Here is a 14213-nt window from a genome sequence, read left to right as displayed (position 1 = left end):
CTTGCCATCACTTCCCAGTAGACATGGTGGTCTTTGAGAATGAAGGAACAACATCAATCATCATTATCATCATCATCATCATCATCATCGATACTTAGGTCTTCCTGACTCCAGGCTCAGCCCTCAGGTCACTGCATCACCTAACTTTACATAGTCCTTTAAGGACTGCAAAGCACCTGACAAATATTATTTCATTTAATCCTATACCAACAACCCTGTAAAGTAGCTGCTATTATTATCCCCATTTTAGAGATGAATAAGGTGAAGTAGGTAAGTGACTTATCCAGGATCCCACAGCTGCTAAACTACTGAGACAGGATATGAACTCAGGTTTATTGTGTAACCCAGCACCCTAACAAAAACATATATAAGGAAAGGCAGGAAAAAAATTAGTAAGAGTAAATACAAATGAATAACAGACAGTGGTACAAGAGGTTGGAAGGAGCAGGAAAGAGCCAGGATATGATGCTTAGTTGCATCCTGAAAGACAGGGGTGAGGAGTGGGGGGGAGCCTGTGAGACCCAAGAGAGCATCGAGGGTGGTTTAGGCATGGGAGAGGGCGAATGCAAAAGGCTCTGGGATGATGGTAGAGGCAGTATTGGGTTGAAAAACAAAGCCAGTGTGACTGGAATGAAGCCTGGGTGGAGTATAGTATTAGGATATGGTCGTCTTGGAGGCACTGGGAGGACACAAGCTGAATGAGCAGGGCAGTCACAACATCGGCTCTGTGCATCACTTTGGCAGCAGTGTGTGGCTATGCACACTGCCAGTCCTTCACCTCCCCACTTGTATTTCACTGAAAAATTGGGGCCATTTGTCAAGAGGTCCTCCTTTTCTCCTCCTCATCTCCCATCTTGGGATGGTGCCTTGGCATAATCACCTTCACCTTGGTGAGTGGCCCTTCTTGCCAAGGCCCCTTCTAGTACTCCCATTCTCTCACTCACCTTCATTTCTCCCTGTCTCCTGGGTACTTCCCTACTGCCTATCTATACACCTGTGACTTCCTCATCCTCCTAAAGTCCTTTCTTGATCTGTCCATGCCCACTAGTTGTGCTTTATCTCAGATGGTCTGCAACAGGTTCTCCCACTTCCTTTCTTCTCATTCTCTTCTTAACTCTTTAGTTTGGCTTCCTACCCCATCAATCAACTGAAACTGCTCTCTCCAAAGTTACTAAGGATCTCTTAATTGCTAACCCTAAGATCTCTTTTGCAATGCATATTCTCTTTCTCTCCAACTTGATCCTCTCTTCTCTCTAGGTTTTCAAGACCCTCTCCTGGTTCTCCTTCTATCTTCCTGACCTCTGTCTCCTTTAATAGATCTTCATCTAGGTCACACTGACAATCTGTGGATATCCTATAGGGTTCTAAGCTGGACCCTTTTCTTTTCTCCCTCAAAACTATTGTGCCCCCATCCTCTCTATGCTGATGACTCTCCAGCTCCAACCTCTCTACTGACTTTCAATCTCACATCTCCAGCTGTCTATTGGACATCTCAGACTGGCTGCCTGTAGACATCTTTAACTCAATGTTCAAAATGGAATTCACATTATCTTCCCCACCCCAAAGCCCCCTCACTTCTAACCTTCCCTAATAGGCTCACAACCTAGGAGTTGTCTTTGACTCCTCACTCTCAATTCCTCCACCCCATGTCCAAGCTCTTTGTCAAGTCCTCTGTTTCTACTATGACCCCTTCTCTTCCTCAACACTGCCACTACCCTAGTAGTCTGAACACCTTATGTTTGGACTATTACAAAAGTCTGATTATTAGAATCCCTGCCACAAGTTTTTCCTCTGTTGCCAAAGTGATAAATCATTTGGATAAACAAATCATTTCCTAGAAATCCTACGTCTGATGACAACATTCAGTAAACTCCAGTTTATTCTACAGAAGTTTTCCCCCTTACCCCCTTAATTCTGGTGCCCTCCTTTGATTGATCATCTCTTACATTGTTTGTATATAGTTACTTGTCTATTTCCTCCATTTGACTAATCTCCTTGAGAGCAGAGACCTTTATTTGAATCCCCAACTCTAAGCATAGTGTTGGGTACATAGTAGGTCCTTGATATACATACTTATTGGTTGACCTAGATATATCATTATTTTCAAGTTAGTTTTGCTAAATCTTTTTCTTCTTTTTGGTTGTTTTTGCAAGGCGACAGGGTCTAGTGTCTTGCCCAAGGTTACACAGTTAAGTATTAGTGTCTAAGACCACATTTGAACTCAGGTCCCCCTGACTCCAGGGCTGATGCTCTGTTTACTTTTTTTCTTCTTTAGAAAAATTCTTTGTTCTCTCTAGGATAATGTAAGAAATTTAAAAAAATCAATACAACTTATTTTAGAAAGCTTTCATTGATAAATTTGGAGAGAGCGGCTTCAGCTAAATCATTTAGTTGGAAGTCCACAGTACAATGATCCAAAACAGAATTTTTCCGTGTTGGTTTCTAACCCCTTTTCAACAATTAAATTATCATCAAGGCAAGTCAAGAATTTTATGTGTATGGGGGGCTATTCTTTTTAAATTGTGTTGTAATTGTGTAAATTGTTGCCTGGTTCTGTTTGTTTCAGTCTGTATTAGTTCATGGAGATCTTTGGGCAGAATTCTTTGTATTTATCTCATAATAGCAGTCATGTTTCACGGCAATCATGTATTATTTGTTTAGCCATTCCCCAATTAATGAGCATCTAATTTGTTTCCAATGTGCTTTATAAATATTTTGCTATATTATGAGGCCTTTTTGGCTAGTGATCTCCTTTTAACAAGTGCCTCGAATTGAAGTCAAAGAATATCGACATTTTACTACTTTCTTTGCGTAATTCTCAATTACTTTTCCAATCATATCCTTCAATCTACAGCTTTATTCCCAATTCATCTGAGTGCCCATCTCTCCATAAGTCACAATATTACCTATTCTTGTGTTCTGTCATCTTTGCCAATTTGCTAAGTGTAAGATAAAACTCAGGATTACTTTGTTTCTCTTATTAGTGATCTAGGATTTTCTTTCATATGCATGTTAATAATTTTGTCTCTTATCACTACTATATCATTTCTCTGAACTAGGCTTGTAATCTATGATCCAGTCAGTGACTTGTCCATGGTCACTCAACTTGTCAGTGTTTGAGAATGAATTTTAACTCTGGTCTTCCCATCTCAAGTCTAGCAATCTGTCCACTATACTACTTAACCGGCTCAATATTATTAGTTCGCTCTATCATCTGTTGTATTTTCTCAAACTCATTTTCAGTGTCTCAGTCAGTTCAGGGGATCACTGGTATATTCTGACGACAGCATCATTTTTTTTCTTTATTGATCTTCACCCACACTGTCTGGCTCCTGGACTTGCTCACATAAGTATGGCTCATTTTCACTTTCCTCCTTTTTCTAAGAGGCAGCATAGTGGGGGCTTTGTGACCATAGGCAAGGCACAGCCTCTCAGTCCTCCTGGCTCTAAGTTATAGAGAAGCAAAATAGATTGTTGTTCAGTCATTTTAGTCATGTTTGACTCTGTGATCCCTTGGGATTTCCTTGGCAAAGATATGGAAGTGGTTGGCATTTCCTTCTCCGGCTTATTTTAAAGATGAATAAACAGAATGTTTATTAATTCAAGTTAAATGACTTGCCCAAGGTCACATGGCTAGTTAAGTAGCTGAGGTTGGATTTGAATTCAGATCTTCTGACTTCAGGCCCAGCACTCTATCCATTATGCCATATAGGACCCATGGTAAGTACAGCCTACATTAGGGTAAAGGGGTTCTCCCCTGGGGAGTTCCATATCCTAATGAAGTCAAAATCATATCACTTCCTGTCCGAGCCAAATGTTTTCATCTGTCTTTTTTATAAGATATACCACTCTCTTGAATGATTTCCCTCATTGTCTCTTCAGTTGCCAGGGCAGGCCCCCAAAGAGAAGCTGACTTCACCCCTCCTAATTTAAGAGGTGAGCCTGAAAGCCTGGGGGGGGGGGGGCAGGGGCTCTAGTAGTGTTGTTCATTAGCTCACAAGCAATGTACTCTTCACTAATTGTTAAGTAACCAGATTTCATAAAGGGATATATACTGAGGTGGGAGGAAAAATAATTACTATAAAATATTCCCCTCAAACTAGAATATACCTTCCCACTCATGAGGTCTGTGGGACTTAAACAGAGAGAGCTTATGTGGTTATAGAACAATTAATGGTTCCTGATTATCAGGAGTTATGAAATTCCCCTTAGCTGTAGTTCTCTTCTGAGTCCTGGGGTGCACATCTCCCTGTCTCAAAGTTGTTTTTCTTTGGAGTAATTTGGTTTTTTTTTAGGTTTTTTTTTTTGCAAGGCAATGGGGTTAAGTGGCTTGCCCAAGGCCACACAGCTAGGTAATTATTAAGTGTCTGAGACCGGATTTGAACCCAGGTACTCCTGACTCCAAGGCCGGTGCTTTATCCACTACGCCACCTAGCCGCCCCCTGAGTAATTTGTTCTTAATGAGTCTCTCCACTCAGAAAAAAGTGCAGAGATTTCTCCACTACTAAGGCCAAGAGGAAGTCCAAGTCTTCTACCTGTTAGAAGCTTACTAGACTGTCCTCTGACCAACAGGAAAAGTGGAAAGATGGAGAACTCAGTCCTCCTCACTGCCCTGGACTGGCTTGTTGCTGGGGTCTCCTACTAGAATTCTCGACTTCAATTTGGCCCCAAACATAATGATGTTTGTCCTTCATTTTCAAAGAAGGCAACATTAGGGAGGTGATGCCTTGACGGGCACATGAATTGCATTTGAGTGAGGGGGTCACTGTGCTAAGTCACCAGCCTCACTTTCTCCTCCAGAGTCATCTGTGTCCAATAGCCAGATAGGAATCAGGATGACTGGAGGTGACCCTGGATGGGAGTCAATCAGGGTGAAGTGACTTGCCCAAGGTCACACAGCTAGTGAGGTTGGATTCAAACTCCTGTCCTCCTGATTCCAAAGCCAGTGCTCTACCCAGTGTACCACCTGACTGCCTTATCACATATGTAGACCTAGAGGTATGTCCGTGAGTCATTGGGCTTTTATTAAGCACTTATGGTGTATCAGGAACTATACTAAGCACTAGAGGACAAAAGCAAAAAACAGAATCCCTGCCCTCAAGGAGTTCACATTCTTGGGGAGAACAGCAGACAAATAATTATGCATGAACAAGATCTATATGATGTAAATCAAAGAGGATATCTGAGGGACCTTACTCGTAATATCAGTCATCCCCCTAAACCAATAGATTTCTTGTGTGGCATCATTCTATGATCCATGAACTTCACCCACCTCTCCTATATTTTCTAGGATTTGTTCACACTTTTAAGTGATATTTTGACTGTTCATCAAGACTCAAGCAGCCACATTTCAGTGAGGATACCTATGAGAACCAAGTTGCATTTGGTCCCCCAGTTGAGTGAATATCCTAGGGTGAAGTTGAATGGCAATCTGACATTGAAATTTCAAAAACAGAGAGAAATGACTGAATTTTCCTAGTGGCCTAGAATGAAGTAACAACCTCTAGCACTTCCCTTGCATGAAGAAGCAGTTAAAAAAAGGAGAAAGTTTGGACCATAACAGACCTACAGGGCCCTTAGGGTCTCTGATCTGTCCTAGCTTCATGTAGAGATAAGTCCAGCAAGGCCCTCTAGTTCAGAGAAACTGGAAGAGACCAAAGACATACTAAGGAGCCATCTGGGATGGGGTAGAACTAGGCCTAAGTGCCTAAGCCAGGAATGAAATGCCCCCCTTCCCTCAAAGCTGGGGATTGCTACCTTGGGACACCTCAACTGTGCACTGGGAAATTTTGGACCTGGTTCACTCTATTCCCACCAATCATAATGTGATGACTCTGCCTAAGATGGGGTGAAGAGGCGTCAGTGATAGCAGAGTTACTAGGAATTGGGAAGTGAGAGAAGCTAGAGGTAGGGTCAGGTGTCCTTGAAGCCCAATATCGCCTCAAGATCTTCATCAGAGACTGCAAGGTCTAGGGAGATGGCAAGCTTGTGAACATGCCCAGACTCCTCTGCAGAGAAAAGAAAATCTGCTACAACATCAATGCCACCAGGACTGAACTGAAATCCTTAGTCTCCAGACTCCACTTGAGTTCCAACACTTACCTCCAAAGGATGGCTCAGGAACATCTAGATATCATCAATGTTTTCTTCTGAATATTTTTCAACAAAGCCTAAGTTAACCCAAACATGCTTCCTTTTATCAGGTCACAGGAAGACTTTGTCTCCAGGACCTAGGCAGTAGGATATAAAACTGGGGTTTTAATTCTCATCCCAGCTCTAAGTCAGTGAGCTTGGTCAAATCTCTTGACATCTCCACTCTTCCATCTTGATTTCAAGACAGGGTTCCTAATCTGAGATCTGTTAACTTGTTCTTCCTAAGATTCTGATAACTTTCAATATAGTAATAGATGGCATTTATATAGCACTTGAAGGTTTGCAAACTGATTTCCATCTGTTATCTTCTCCATGTCAACCCTATGAAGTAGGTATCAAAATGATCCCCATTTTACAGTTGAGATGAATAAAGAACAGATAAGTTCAGTGACTTGCTCAGGGTCACAGAACTGGTCAGTGCCTGAGGCAGAATTTGAACTCAGATCTTCCTGAGTCAGGTCCTGCACTCTATCCATTGTACCACTCAGCTGACTCAATTTTGAATTTAAAATGTTACTTTGAAAGCTCACCAGGTTGTCAAAGGGTTCATGACCCTCAAAGGTTAAGAAACATCCACTCTGAAATAGTGTCAGGGGACCTGAGATAGTACGCTGGCCCAGAAAATGTGGGTGCTCAGGGAAGTAAATCTCTTATTCAGCAAGTGCTCACATCCAAGACAGCTGACGGTCTCTGTAGCACTCCGCAAGTTTGGGAACATTATAGTTCATTGATAATTCCTCCAAACTGTCTGAATGAGGCAAAGGTTGTTTAAGAGTATAACCAAAGAAAAAGTCCCCAAGGCAACCTTTGGGTGCAAATGTCCCCCTCCCCTCCAATCATTATTCTGCTAGATCCCTGGTCCATGCTCTACCTACACATTCCCTCCCATTTGCTCTCTTAAGTCCCCAAGTCCTTTTTAAGAGTCCCAGCTCTTCAAAGTAATCCATAGCCATATGAAAAAATGCTCTAAATCATCAATTATTAGAGAAATGCAAATTAAAGCTTCTCTGAGGTACCACCTCCCACCTCTCAGATTGGCCAATATGACCAGGAAGGATAATGATCATTGTTGGAAGGGATGTGGGAAATCTGGGACACTATTACACTGTTGGTGGAGCTGTGAACTCATCCAACCCTTCTAGAGAGCTATTTGGAACTATGCCCAAAGGGCAACAAAAATGTACATGCCCTTTGATCCAGCAATACCACTACCGGGTCTATACCCTGAAGAGATGATGAAAAAGGGTAAAAACATCACTTGTACAAAAATATTCATAGCAGCCCTGTTTGTGGTGGCAAAAAATTGGAAGTCAAGTAAATGTCCTTCCATTGGGGAATGGCTTAGCAAACTGTGGTCTATGTATGTCATGGAACACTATTGTTCTATTAGGAACCAGGAGGGACGGGATTTCAAGGAAGCCTGGCGGGATTTGCATGAACTGATGCTGAGTGAGGTGAGCAGAACCAGAAGAACACTGTCCACCCTAACAGCAACATGGGAGTGATGATCAACCTTGAAGGACTCGCTCATTCCATCAGTGCAACAATCAGGAATAATTTGGGGCTGTCTGCAAAGGAGAGTGCCAGCTGTATCCAGATAAGGAGCTGTGGAGTTTGAACAAAGTTCAAGAACTATTCCCTTTAATTTAGAAAAACCAGATACCTTATTGTCTGATCTTGTTACGTCTTAGACTTCTCTTCTTTAAGGATATGATTTCTCTCTCATCACACACAATTTGGATCAAGGTACAACATGGAAACGAAGTAAAGAATGACAGAGTACTTTCTGTGGGGGGATGGGGGAGGGAAGCAAGATTGGGGGAAAATTGTAAAACTCAAATAATATCTTTAATAAAAATTAATTTAAAAAAGAGTCCCATCTCCGAGGTCTGTACTACTCATCATTCCCTGTCAGAAATGTGACCTAAATCTAATCACCCTGTCCAGACTCAAGCCAGTCACCTCTGCTGCCTTCCTGTCTCCCACATTCATCCTACATACATTATTAGGATAGAGAATTTCACAGCCAATTACTATTTATTAAACATCTAGATACTGTGCTGGTTTTCTGAGTTCCCAGCCTAGAGCAGGCTAATTTTTAAGTTGGTAATTTTGAATGACCACAAATGATGTTATAAATATCTGAATGGCTCCTGACCAATAACAAAAAAAAAAAAAAAGGGTTCCCCCTCCCTGATCTAGAGTAAAGTGGGAAATGGTCGGTGACTTGTATGATTCCATACTGCATCCCAATTCTCAGATCCTCGGGTGTGTAACAATCTCCATCTTTCCACAACTCTACCCAATATTGAATATAATTAACTGTTTGGCAATATAACAAGTCTAGCTCCTGAGATGGAGTGCTGAAGCCTGGATTATCCGACACTAGCTACACAATCACAAGCCATTCTCTTAACCTACCACCGGAATCTGTTTCTTTATCTGTAAGATGGGGATACTTCACCTCTTGGAAGGGGAATGATCAACAATCTTATGAGGGAAAATGGTGCCTTTCCCCTGAATATGGTTTATTGATGATCCCCCCTTTTTTTAATGCCACTAATCACTTCCCCCACCCTCTCTTCCCAGCAGTAATAAGAAGCATCCTCCTAATAAATAAATACAGCCAAGCAAAACAAAGTACAATGGCCACATCTGGAAATTTGTGACTGCTGCTTCTTCCCCACCTTTGGTCCCTGCCAGAGGTCTCTGAAGTCCATAATTGGTTAAAATTTCAGGTTTTCAACATGGCTGTTCTTGACATTACTGGAGGCCGAGTTTGCCTTCTTATTTCTGCCTGCTTCACTCAGCACCAGTTCAAGACATCTTTGAAGGTTCTTCTAAAGATGTCATTTCTTGAAATGAACCTGAATGTGGGTTTCTCAGTACAAGGAACTCTGGGAAGGACACTGCCTTTACCAAGGCAGCTTCTCTGAAGTCTTGGACTATTACCTCAGAAACTCAGGGAAAGGGACTTGCCCAGAGTCCCAGTCAGTTATCAGACAAATGTAGGACATGAATCCAGGCCCTCTTGACTCCAAGGAAGGCTATCTGCTATGCGAGGCTGCCTCTTTGTATAGTCATCTCCCTTTTGGTACAAACCCCATTCCAATCTTCAGAAAGTGCTATGAATCTTCAAAGATTTTTGATCCTCTTGGGGCACATACCCAATAGTAATTACAAATTTTTTCAGTATAATTCCATGTTGCCTGCCCAAACATTTGGACCAGCAGTGTATTGCTGTGCTTGCCATCCCTTCTATACCCTTTGTCTCCATTATGTGCCTTTTTTGGGGGGTGGGGCTCATCTTTGTCAAAGAAGTCTCAGAGTTCACTGTAGATTTTGAAGTAAATTCTGGAAAACCACTTTCAGGTACAATGAAGGGAGAGTCTTGTTTAGGGATAGATCAGGATGGCCTCTGGGACTTTGAAAGCCGAGTCTGTGAAAGTGCTTTGTAGAACTCAATGTTATATAACTGAGTTGTGTATATTTATATCTCTGATAAGAATTGATACAATTTTCAGGTGCTTATCGATCATTTGTGCTCATTCACATCCTTTGATCACATAGTCAAGGTTTTTTGAGCCTTGAAGTTGACAAGATCCTCCTGGGATGTTAGGAACCAAGGCCTATGTACCCCAATAGCCTTCAAGGGAGGAGCCTAAGCCTCAAGGAAGAAGCTGCTGGTAAAAGGGGAATGGGGAAAATAATCAATTATTCCATCTTTCAGGGAGAAGACCTGGAGATGCTGGAGAACACTCAAGTGTGACGGCTCAGCCTGGATGTCCAGTCTCCTCCACAAATCTCCCCCAAATCACCTCTTGTTCCTCCCCTTTCCCGATAACCTCAACCATTACCTAAGTGATAGTGAGGGTAGTTTTGGAAGTGATGTTTCCAGGATTGGAGACCAAAGTTATGATGCAGGTGTTCAACATGATTGGAGTGCATTTCCTGCTTCAGATTTTAACCACCTAAGTTTTCCTTAATTAGCTAATGCAGGTCTATTACCACCCGTGTCTATACAACAGATTCACTCTTCCCTTTATAAGCAAGGTTGCATGAAATAGGAGCAGGAATGTCAATCTTAATTTTATATGACTTGCATATAGTGAGTTCTAGTCCAACCTAAAATATCTCTGCAATACTATCTGAGCACCTGCCAATTATAAGTTCATTTGGGGTAATGCGGAAAATATCCGAGGGAAGTTAGAGTAGAAAAATTCTTCATTCTAGGAAGATGGAACTACTCTATGCTATAATACCCTGAAAAGTGACTTTTATGGGAGCAGAGGGAAGCCATTTGGAGTATGAAGCACTTAAAAAGTCAAAGCTTAGCAGGCCCCTAGGAGAGGGATGGGACCCATTTACAGGTTACCAGTTCAGTTAGGTAAACTCTACAGTAAAACCTGTTTCTTAGTCAAGTCAATTCAATCAACATTTATTATTCATGAAATGAGGACAGATCCTTGTGCCATATCCTGGGGGGACATACAAAGGTTAGATAAAACACAGGCCCTTGCCCCATGGATACAACACAGACACAAGTGACTACAAGACAAAAGACCACATAAGTAAAAACAAAGTGCTATGTAAGGTCTTGGGGGACAAATAGGAGGAGGGAACAGTGACACCCAAGTTTGGCTTTGAAGGACCTGCAAGAATTCAGCAGGTGGAAGGGAGGAGAGACTGTTCCAGGTATAGAAAGCACCACAAGCAAAAGCAAAAAAGCCTAAGAGTGGAGGTGTGTTTGTGGGACAGCAACCAATCCAATGAGGTCAGACAATGGAGGAGGTCAAAGGGAACAAGATGAGACAAACTTGGGGAGGTTTCTTGGCATGAGATTTGGGAAGACTTTACCATCAGTCAAAAGGAATTTGATAATTACTCTGCAGGCAACATGGGAACCAAGGATGATTTCTGGCATCATTAGGAAGCTATAAGTGGCAAGCCAGGAAAGAGGATTGTAGATGGTAACTGCATAATCCAAACAGGTGCTGAAGAAGTTAGGTGAGCAGAGAGGAAAGGACATGAATGAGAAAGAGACCAGAGGTAGAACTGAAAAGACTTGGTAACAAATTAGAAAAGGGGTAAAAATAGCACCAAGGTTTGCACCCAAAAGGTGAGATGAAGGGTGGTGCCCCTGACCCACATGAGATGTCTTGTAGCCAGCTGGTGCTCCAAGATGAGTCAGGGTTGGAATCCAAGGGTCATCTGCTTTAAGAGGACAATCAAAGCTTTGGAAGTAGCTGCGCTCTGATTGACACTCAGTCCAGGCTACTGGGACCAAAGAGTCCCAAATATTTCACATAACCCTGGTCAGTAGCTTTGAGGAAATAACTTCACACACACACACACACACACACACACACACACACACACACACACACACACACACACACACACACACACACTAAAATCCCCCTTCTGTGACAGAAGACTTATTATTCAGTAAATAAGGCACCTTTCTCTCTTCTTCCATTTCCTCTTCATGCTCATAGGTCCCCAGAGGTCACTCCAACAGTGACCCAGTACATTCCACCTCTGCTAATTTACCCTTCCCTCCTTTAAAATATCACAATTATACATTGCATTGTCCTGCAATGACCAGTCCAGTGTTCTTGTCACTCTGATGAGTCTCACTTCACTTGCATGTCAGTGCCTTAATTGACTTCCTGGTTACCTGAATCTGATCCCTGATAAATTTAACCTTCTGGAGGACTCCTGAAGGGTGGTCTCATTTCCTGTTGAAGTCTAGGAAGTCCAGTCTGAGTCTTCACTTAAAGAAATAACATGCCGTTTCTCTTTCTGTATTGAGATAAAATGCTTTTGAAAAATAATGAAGCCATCCTTCCTCAGGATATAGCTGGAGCTGGCAGATTTGCTTTTAGAAGTGCTGGCGACCAAGGAAGACAGGAGAGGAATTTGTTCTTAGCCTTCTGTTGCCCAATCCCATCATGTCCTAACTTTTCCTCCAGCTCCTCGCTTTTCTGCTCTTCCTGAATATTTTTTTCTTTCAGTCCTTGGTTTCCATAAAAGGACAGATAAGATTTTTACCAAAGAATGGCCAATGGAGACAAAAAGGAAGAGCTAAATATTGGAAGAAACCCAAGTGCTATCAGGGAGACTATGTAGAAGGAGACTCAGCAGCCTTAAGACTTCAAAGAGGAAAAGGCCATTGGATTTGATGATCAGAAGAAAACTGATGGCTTCTGAGAAGAACATCAATAGAACAATTAGAACGGCAGCCTTTGAAAACAAAATATTGGTGAGACACAAACATGTTTATAAGCAGCAGGAATAGAGTCAGTGAAGAGTTATGGAGTGAAACACTGACTCCGGGAACAGGTGAGAGGGCCTGAGACCAAATGTACAGGCAGAGGATGTAGTTTTAGCAAGTAGTTGTACCCATCCTTCTGAGACCAGAAGGAACAAAAAGAGAGCAGGTGATGGCTCACAGAATTTTTAAGGAGCAGAGCTGTAGGAATAAGTTCTGGTCAGATTGCCACAATTTTCTCAATGAGTAACTTTTACATCTCATTGTAGGGTGGAAGGAGGGCAGTGACAAGTGACTGACTTTTGAAGGCTGAGGTGATAGCCAGTGTGGGAAATTTGATTGGGATTTGGTCTTTAAGATTTCTCCAAATTTCAGTGAGTCTTTCCGTGTCAACCATACCTCATGTTCATGACCTTTGTGAAGTCTTACCATTCAAAAGGCTTCATTCTGTTATGAATTCTCTGGTGTTGAATAAGTTGTGTGCTCAAGCAGAAGGCCTTTCCACATTCAGTACATTCATAGGGTTTCTCTCCAGTATGCATCCTATGATGTCTAGAAAGTTGTGTACTCTGACGGAAGGTCTTTCCACATATGTTACATTCATAGGGTTTCTCTCCCGTATGAATTCTGTGATGAGAAGCAAGTCCTGTGATCCATCTGAAGGCCTTCCCACAAACATTGCATTCATAAGGTTTCTCACCAGTATGAATACTCCTATGTTGAATAAGATGGGCACTCAAGCGGAAGGTCTTCCCACATTCACTACATTCATAAGGTTTCTCTCCAGTATGAATTGTGTGATGGGAAGTAAGTTCTGTTCTCCAGCGGAAGGTCTTGCCACATTGATTGCATTCATAAGGTTTCTCTCCAGTATGAATTCTCTGATGATCAGTAAGTCCCGTGCTCCGTCTGAAGGCTTTCCCACATTCTTTGCATTCATAAGGTTTCTCCCCAGTGTGAATTCTCTGGTGTTGAATAAGTTCTTTGCTCTCACGGAAAGCTTTCCCACATTCACTACATTCATAAGGTTTTTCTCCAGTATGAATTCTCTGGTGTTCATTAAGTCCAGTCCTCCGTCTGAAGGCCTTCCCACATTCATTACATTCATACGGTTTCTCCCCAGTATGAATTCTTTGATGTTCATTAAGTCCAGTTCTGCGTCTGAAGGCCTTCCCACAGTCTTTACATTCATACGGTTTCTCTCCAGTATGAATTCTCTGATGTCGAGTAAGTTCTTTGCTCTCTCTGAAGCCCTTCCCACATTCTTTGCATTCATAAGGTTTCTCCCCAGTGTGAATTCTCTGGTGTCGGATAAGTTCTTTGCTCTCACGGAAGGCCTTCCCACATTCATTACATTCATAAGGTTTCTCACCAGTGTGAATTCTGTGATGTACAATAAGTTGTGAGCTTTGTCGGAAGGCCTTCCCACATTCATTACATTTATAGGGTTTTTCTCCAGGACCAAGTCTGTGAGGGAAATAATGGAAAGACTGTGGTTAGTGGTTTTCAGGCAAACACTGCTTTCATTGAATTCATTAATACCTAAAAGGTCTGAATCCTAATGAAGGATTTACCACTTGCATCATACTTTAGAGCAGATTCTATAATACTTATGACTAGAGGGCCTCTGAGTTTTTCTTAGAGAATCCTTTCGTTCTAGCTCGAAATCTGTTATCCTGTATCTACTAGTGAACTCAAACTAGATGTGTGAATAGCCCTGGAGTCCTTTTCCTAAAGAAGCCTTTTTTTTCTATAATTTTTTTTTTTTACTATAGAAGTTTGCCTG

The 14213-nt window shown here is 42.0% G+C and overlaps 1 protein-coding gene across 1 annotated transcript in view; it reads right to left on the bottom strand.

Annotated features, from left to right (window-relative positions):
- LOC141497086 (uncharacterized) overlaps positions 1-14213 on the bottom strand; it is a 147981-nt gene that overhangs the window by 28673 nt on the left and 105095 nt on the right. The window contains 1 exon segment of the mRNA XM_074199674.1: positions 12884-13894. Coding sequence (XP_074055775.1) covers positions 12884-13894 — 1011 coding nt within the window.

The sequence above is a fragment of the Macrotis lagotis genome, chromosome X (assembly GCF_037893015.1).
Source record: "Macrotis lagotis isolate mMagLag1 chromosome X, bilby.v1.9.chrom.fasta, whole genome shotgun sequence".
NCBI classification, from domain to species: domain Eukaryota; kingdom Metazoa; phylum Chordata; class Mammalia; order Peramelemorphia; family Peramelidae; genus Macrotis; species Macrotis lagotis.
Note: the sequence above shows the minus strand (reverse complement) of the source record. Positions and strands in the feature narration are given on the sequence as shown.